This window comes from Oryza sativa, chromosome 8 (assembly GCF_034140825.1).
Source record: "Oryza sativa Japonica Group chromosome 8, ASM3414082v1".
In the NCBI taxonomy this organism is placed as follows: Eukaryota; Viridiplantae; Streptophyta; class Magnoliopsida; order Poales; family Poaceae; genus Oryza; species Oryza sativa.
Window position 1 is genome coordinate 4,352,728 of NC_089042.1, and position 8,284 is coordinate 4,361,011.

The 8,284-nt window shown below is 40.8% G+C and overlaps 1 protein-coding gene and 1 long non-coding RNA gene across 3 annotated transcripts; one reads left to right on the plus strand and one right to left on the minus strand.

Moving 5' to 3' along the window:
* Window positions 1–521: 521 nt before the first annotated feature.
* On the minus strand, window positions 522–1,304 carry LOC9270670 (ethylene-responsive transcription factor LEP). Its single transcript, XM_015794217.3, has one exon. The coding sequence runs from the start codon at window positions 1,244–1,246 to the stop codon at window positions 719–721; it is 528 nt and encodes a 175-aa protein (XP_015649703.1). The 5' UTR covers window positions 1,247–1,304; the 3' UTR covers window positions 522–718.
* A 3,787-nt stretch (window positions 1,305–5,091) lies between these two features.
* LOC107281874 (uncharacterized) lies at window positions 5,092–6,287 on the plus strand. Of its 2 annotated transcripts, XR_010734604.1 has the most exons (3): window positions 5,092–5,477; window positions 5,554–5,656; window positions 5,965–6,287. It is a non-coding gene; the product is annotated as an uncharacterized lncRNA (long non-coding RNA). The 2 variants fall into 2 exon arrangements; XR_001548103.3 differs by lacking the exon at window positions 5,965–6,287 and having other exon boundaries at window positions 5,243–5,477; window positions 5,554–5,871.
* The last annotated feature ends 1,997 nt before the right edge of the window (window positions 6,288–8,284 follow it).

The window sequence follows — 8,284 nt, forward strand, 5'->3', positions numbered from 1 at the left end:
CGGCCAGTGCGCGCCGGAGACGGGAGGGCAGGCGGCCGGGCTGGGGAGGTGGCTGACCCTGAACCATGATGATCTGAAATGGACGAAATTCAAAATTTTGGATGGATTTTGACCAAATTGAGATGAAATGGGAGTTCCACTGTCTTGTTGAATTTCAGACGTTTCGATCTGAATAACCCCGAACATCTTGCCAATTGTTCATCTGAATCGCTTAAGGTAGGCATAGTGATTGCAATTTGGACACCACAATCCACAATCCCCACCCCCCCCCCCCAACCCCCCTCCCGGGCAAGTAATTATATCGCCCAACATTTTCGAATTTCTCTCAGAATTTATGAATTTGGTTAAAATTTAAACTAATTTCGTGTCAAAAAGTACCAAAAACCCCCCAAATTTTTTAAAAAAATTTCGGTGTCAGCGATCAAATTTCGTCCAAATACGACAAACTTGGGAGTTAAACAAGAGAGTAGGTTGTTGGGTTTTGATCCAATACTCTAAAAATATGAAATAGGACTACATGAAAACAAATCAGAAAATTCATAAACGCCAAACTGTATATGCATTGGTGTGCGCCACATGTGCGTGTTAATCAATCTCTCAAAAATTAAGCTAATCATCATTGATTATCCCCAGTGATGACTGATGACAGCTTATATAATTATCCTGATATTTCTGATGATCACCAGGTTAATTAAATTAATCAATCAATCAGATTTTGCTAATAATAAAACATGGAACCCGATGACGCCGGTGGGACGCTCTGCTGATACTGGAAGCTCTGCAGGATGGTCGCGATCGTCAGCGACTCGTCGTCGCCGGCCTCCACTTCCTCCTCCGCCGCCGCCGGCGACAGGTAATCATCATCGTACAGCGGCGACGGCGGCGGCGGCGGTGGCGGCGGTGGCACTGCCGGAGACAGCGCGTGCTGCGGCGGCGAAGGGTGGTGGTGGTGCATGTCGGGGTAGAGGAAGTTGGTGCGCGCGGCGGCGGCGCCGGAGATGGAGATGGCGGAGAGGTCGTAGGCGACGGCGGCCTCCTCGGCGGTGTCGAAGGTGCCGAGCCAGTGGCGCTCCTTGGTGTACGGGTTGCGGATCTCCGCCGCGTACCGCCCCCACGGCCGCCGCCGCACGCCCAGGTACTCGCTCGACGCGCGCGCCCGCCGCCGCCGCATCATCATCTGCTGCGGCGTCGTCGTCGCCGCCGCAGTCTCTTCCTGCCGGTGATGCTGCTCCGCCGCGTCCGCCATTGCTGACGTACTTAGCTTAGCTTAGCTCTGCCTGTCTGTACTGTGGATGTAGGTGGTAGGGCTTAATTAGGTTTTTAGCAGCCATGGAATTTTATAGGAAAGCATGGAGGTGATCGACAAAGCTTGGTGGAGACGTTGCGGGCTCTGCATGCATGGCATCGGAAAGCGTGCCTTGCTCCATGTTTTCCTCGACATGATAAGCCCATCATCGATCACTTTCATGAGTTGGCAATTTGTAAGTTGATCCTACATTTCTACTTACTCCCTCCGTTCCATATCGTAATTCATAAGTTGTTCTTACCTTTTTTTTTTCTAGTCAAATATTTTAAAGTTTAACTAAATTTATTAGAAGCTATACTAATATTTTTAATATAAAACAAACATATTATCGAAATATATCAATGTTATGTTTCATGAGGCTAACTCAGTGTTTGTAGATATAGCTAAATTTTCATTCAAACTTAATCAGATCTAAAGAAATTTAACAATATTTTTTATAGTTAATGAGATCGACATACAACCTTTATATATACGTTTTTACATAAGATTAAATATGAAAATAGAAATAACAACCTAAGTGTCATGCCATTACCATCATCATTTTATTTTTCTTATAAAAAACTTGGATATGTCATTTTCATATGACTAATAAAGCTTACTTTCCTAAACAATAATCGTAGTCAAAATTAACTTATGTTAATAGTATACATATTCTAAAATTAATGACATTCTTACACGACCAGAAGAAAACTCCCTAACCCAATCAATTCATAACATGTTGTTTGTGTCATCTTTGACCGCAAATTATGCATGTACTCCCTCCGTTTCAGGTTATAAGTCTTTTTGATTATGGTCAAAGTCAAACCGCTTTAAATTTCACCAAGTTTATATAATATATAGTAACATTTTCGACCAAGATAAATTTATTATAAAAATATATTTAATTATTGATTTAATAAAACTAATTTGATAATGTAAATATTATTATATTTGTATATAAACTTAGTCAAACTTAAAGTAGTTTAACTTTAACCAAAGTCAAAACGAATTATAACCTAAAACAGGGAGGGAGTATTTGAGAGGTATCATCAACAAAACTAGAAACAAGGTTGCACAAAAGTATGGCGGGTGCGTAGTGAGGTGCTCGTGTATGTCTCTTCCGTGTAATCGTAAAAAGTATATATACATTATGGACAGGTCACAACATGGTCCTGGCACCTGATGTTGCACAAACTGTTGACACACTTAACTGACATGTCTATAAAAATGTAGCAGGGCGAATGTTCTCTGCAACTTTGCGTCTTAATCCAGTCCAGTCTCGAGAGTACAAAGCACTAGTACTGAAGAGTACACAAAGCTCATTCAGAGACAACTCATCAGAAACCTCTCCAAGGGTCTTCTGAAAACAGATTAATATATATACCCCCCAAGTTGGAGGCAGAAACATCTGTCAGCCAGCTGATCTTTTATCAGCAGGCAAGGGTGACACATTGAATGTCAAGAAAATGTTAATTAATCCATACACTGCGTGCACCCCACTAGTATAGACAGGCACCATCAGCTTCAGCACCTTTACAGAGTCAGTGCCCCTTGTTTCCTGACCTCTGTTTACATACCTAATACCCAAATGATATATAGTGCAGATTCATATTCAAACAAAATACTAAGAACAAAAGAAACAATATATATGTATGGCCAACAGCTGTGTTCAATTTTTACAATGTCATCCAGGGTTAACATGTACAAATGGAGATAAATTCACTAATAATGTTATTACATTTGACAAGGCAATAAGTCAAAATTGCCTCAGATATCTTTTTTTTTCATAAAAAAACTGCTTACTCTGGAGACTTCAATAAAAAAACACTACACATAAATTTGAGTATGTATCAAACCAAACAATACGTGGATTTCCATATCAGGTATTTTACTATTTTACTATCATATAATGGATGGATGAAGAAGATGAACCGCTGCATCTAATAATTCGCATGAAAGAGAAATACAACTAAGTAACCTTGTTCAGCTAGATGCATTGCAACCAAAATTCCTCATATGCCAGAGAATCAGAGATGAAATCCAATTTTTTAGCTGAACCCCAAAATTTAAAGAGAAAAAGCTCCCCCCAAAATTAATGGCGGCTCACTTACCAGCTTACTACAGACAATGACGGCGAAGACGACGGTGCGAACTGGAGAAACGAAGTCGAGCGGGCCGCTTAATTGGGTGGGCTACTTTCAATTTGTGGGAAAATTCAGTTCCCGAGGTCCACGAAAGCCCCCGAGCACAGAACAGAACGGCCCAATAGAAATAACAGCCCAAATAAGACAACCACATCCAAGAGAACCAGCAGGGTTTACGTTTCCGATGAAAGCCGACCAGTTGTCCCGAAAACCTGACTTCCTGACACGGTTTGGAATTAGGTGCTGACGGAAGATTATGATGTATTTTGACCCAATTCAAATTTGAAATAAAAAAATCATTTAAATACCATGATATTTAAAGAACTTAATGGCATAAATCCCGTAAAAATAAGTAATGGAATAAAATATTTTCAAAAAAGCAAGTAGCTTCAACTAGTTAGGGTTATGGTGGTAGTACCTGTCCACCCAGGTGCTCGTATTTACGGCTAAAATTATTTTTTCAATTGTCGGTGATGTGCCCGTTGACAATGAGGCGCAATACACTGTTGAGGATATGTTATGCGCGTGTATACGGGAGCATGCGCCTTTACTCTATGTTGGTCCAACTGTGCGCAGCAACGAGCTCCGCTTTGGCCTCTCCGTGTGAGCCCGAGAACAAACCAGGGGCAAGCTCGAGCTCCACTTTGGTCTCTCTGCGCTTTGGATGTCACCCTCAATTGTTGTTGGTCAAGCTCACCCTTGGCCGCGGGCCCTCGAGCTCGTCCTCGGCGGTCACCCTTGGGCTCGGGCTCTCATCCCAGTGTCATCCTATAGTAGTCCAAAGAAAGAAGAGAAAAGAAAAGGGAGAAAATAAAATTTCTAAGTAGGCCCTAATTGTTAGTCGGTGTAGGATTGATGATGGTGTCACGTCAGCGTTTGTGTGATGGAATTTAGGCCGTCGATGATACATTTAACAAATTTAAGGGTTTAAAGGTGCAACTTTAAGTTTTTGACATAGATGACGCCCACTTACAAGTTTAAGTATCATCAGTACATTTTACTGAAAAGAACAACCTCAATAAGAGGCAGAAGCCTTTCTCAAAAAGTTTATAAAATCTTTATGATGATATTATCCTAGGCAAATCTACACATACCATACTTTAGTTTTTAAACCAAGCAAATTGACAAGTTCAAAGTATATAAGTTATTCTTAAGTAACAATTATTAATTCCGGAGGGAGTATAGCTGAAGTGTGAATTCACCCATTTATAAACAAGTGAATTACCTCGCACTCGAACCATCGCTAGTTCACTAGCTCACTGTCAGTCAACCCATTGACCCTCGGCCTTCTAAATCCCCGCCCACCCAACACCACACCTCACATGTGTGGCACACCTGCTTTCTTCAGCATGCACACCTCCTCCACTGACACTAGAGAGCGCCACAACTGTTGATGCTATGCCAAAAATGGTTGTAATGGCAACTCTCCCTCCTCTTGCCCCCTCCACCTCTACTTCCCTACCATTCTCTTCCCTGCCTTTTCTTCCCCAACTATATATGGAGAAATCTCCCTGCACCACCTTTCTCCCTTACATTTGGTGGCTCCCATCACCACATCATCCACCACCTAATTATGTGTTTGGTTGGAGGAATTTGGTGGGTTGGGATAGGTCCATCCCATTTTTGTAGGTGTTTGGTTGTAGAATCAAGTGGGTTGGGTTGGATCCAAAGAGAATATTCTTGTGATATCCGGGATGGGCTGATCCGCCAAAATCTGGTGGACCGCGCGGACCCAGCTAGCTCCCACGGGTCATGTGCAGCGCATGCGTGTAGTTATGGGCGGGGACCCTATGTCTCTCGTACGCGCACAACCCCTATCCCCTTTTTTTTTCTCTTCCCTTCTTCGATCCAGATCTGCGCGATGCGAGATAAGAGGCGGCGGCGACCGCGCGTGTGCCAAGCGACGGTGAGCTTGGGCATGTGCTCTCAGCCGCGACCTCCTCCTCATCCGTCCTCCCTCGCCGGTTACCCAACCTCACCGGCTTGATGCAGTGGCAGGAAGGACCGGCGACTGTGGCAGCAGGAAGGACACAGCTCGTCCCCTCAAGGTAGCAACGGCCGCGACCTCCTCCTTCCTCCCTTGTCCCTTTCCCCATCAACCCTCATCGTTTCCCCTCATTGCAGGATTGCGTCTAGGAATCTGTGGTGGAAGGATGCGGCTGCAGCGGCTTCTGGCAACATCACCTCCTTGCCCTCCACTCTCGTCGTCGCATACTACATAGCTAGAGTAAGGAAACCCTATCACAGAATGAATTTTTGTTTTCATGGTCAGATCTGTTCAAGTATTAATTTGTGATGTTGGCAAATCAGTTCAAGCAACCCTAGCACTGTCCTTTGTTGCAAAGAAAATCAGTTCAAATATTAATGTGTGATATTAGCAAGTATTTTTTTATGAGATGATTTGTGCTTCAGCATGATATGTCAACATGTTTATTTTTCTTTGATTGCTGTATTGTAGATGGATAAGACGACCAAGTTTTAATTTTTGTTGCTGCTTCAAATATATTATTGTCGATGATGACCATGATTATTCAGTGTAGGAAAAGAAAGAGAGGTGCAAGGAAGGGAACTCCTCCCTCTAGCTTCCCCTCCCCCACCCCTACCCTCATTACGAATGCTAACTTTGTAGAGTTTGATGGAGCTCATCAGAGCTCACCGAAGCTAGAGAAGGTTGTACTACATTAATCGTATGTAGAGCAAATGCATGTGAAGATCAAAGAATTTGTAAGATTTTGATTTGATTTTTTTGTTGAATACCATTTAGCACATCCGTACATTTACGTTCCAAATTAATTCTCAAAGTATATAAATTACCCAAAATTAGTTCACTATAAATAAATTAGCACCGTGTATCAACAATCTCCGCGTACAGGCATGAAAAAAGAATTTTTCTTATTTTTACAGTGTATTCTTGTGTAAAAGAGGTGGAGGAGATCGAGATTCCTAATGTGCTATATATAGTAATAAATGTATACACAAGGAGAGTTTATGTACACTACGGTTCTAATAATGCAAAATGAGTTAAATTAGTGTGATTCAAACCAATTTTGTTGGTAATGTTAAATACATTTATATGCTATCACAACGTCAACTATATTGTATTTTGCAAAAGTGTTAATCACATTTTTTGCCAATAAGTGTTAATAACATTTTTTGCCAATATACGATATTAATTACATTTTCTTGCAGCTATTATGTTATTTTCACTAGATAGCTTAAAATTGAAAGGCACATAACACTTTGCAATCTCTTTTACATCCTCACATGCTAGCAGCCACTAATTATCTATCCATTTTTACATTCTCACATTCAAGCAGGCACTTGTCCATCCATTTTTACATTCTACATGCAACTATGCAAGCAGCCACTTATCTATCTATTTTTACATTCTCACATTCAAGCAGTCACTTGTCCATCTATTTTTACATTCTATATGCGACTATGCAAGCAGCCACTTGTCCATCCATTTTGACAAGCATAAGCGGCAAGAGAATGGCAAAGTGCACACTGAATGCTTGTTATAAAGCAACGTCACTGGATTTTTGACAAAGAGATGAAGCATTTTTGACCGACGGATGAAACACTATGCTCTTGTGTGTCCCATGCATTATGTTGCCTTCCGTATTATGGTCTCAACATTTTTGCAATGAAACAGTACCATATCACACTAGATTATCATTTTTGCACCATATTGCACCACGGCCAACCTACTGTGATAAAATCACACTGTTAATTACATTTTATTTTTGGAAATATGTTAGTTACATATTTCGGAGATATTGTGTGAGTTACATTTTTTTTTTGCCAACGCAGTGTTAATTCCATTTCTTTTGCATATATAGCGTTGATTAATGCATGATCATCAAGATTGAAACATAGGGGCTGTTTGGATGCTTGTTTCAATTTACCAAACTACTATATAGCTAAAGTGTGGCATGCCACAATTTATGTGGCTAAGAAATTCTTGGCCACAAGTTAGGCAAATGTTGGCAAAGGTATGTGCCTATGATAAGTGGGGTCACAAAATAAAAAATTGTGGCATGATAAAGATATGGCAACCAAGCAAACACTAGGCTAAGTTGGTCAAAGTAGCTTGCCAAAGTTGTGGCAAAGTATGGTCACCATCCAAACAACCCCGTAGTGCATAACTCATTGCAATATATCTACTTCATCATATACCATCGATCGGCCAAATATCCTTCCTCCGGCTGGATGAGCACACAAGGCATGAGAAGGTTAGAGTGCTAATCAAATGCCAGTTGTTAAGGTTACATGACTAATTGGTCTCTAAAACTAGAGGATTTTAATGGAAAAACTATGAAAGGAATACAAAAGTTAATACTACCTCCATATTTTAATGTATGACACCGTTGATTTTTTGTCCAACGTTTAACCATTCGTCATCATTTATTTTATTATGACTTGATTCGTCATCCAATGTTCTTTAAGTATGATATAAATATTATCATATTTGCACAAAAAAATTGAATAAAATGATTGGTCAGACCTTGGTCGAAAAGACAACGGCGTCATACATTAAAATACGAAGGGAGTATGAAATGTTGGTAACACCGACGATAACTGGTGGTAGCGGGAGAAGCACTCAATGTATGTCATATGCCAGTTACTTAGACTACCAATTTTGTACATACACATTATAGCTCACTTCCGTTTTCTTTTTCTTTTTCGCTCCACGAGAAAGGATCAAAACCGGTATTGCAAGATATTTGAAATCTAGTTATGTAGTTATTTATGTTGTCCAACTCTTAGACAACTATGAATATGATATTAAAACACTAGTTATTATATATAACACCAGTTACACATAGTATGTAGGGACCTGGGACCCATGACC

What these genes read in the sequence shown, in the direction of transcription:
- LOC9270670 (XM_015794217.3), bottom strand. Translation starts at nt 1,246, where the DNA reads ATGGCGGACGCGGCGGAGCAGCATCACCGGCAGGAAGAGACTGCGGCG.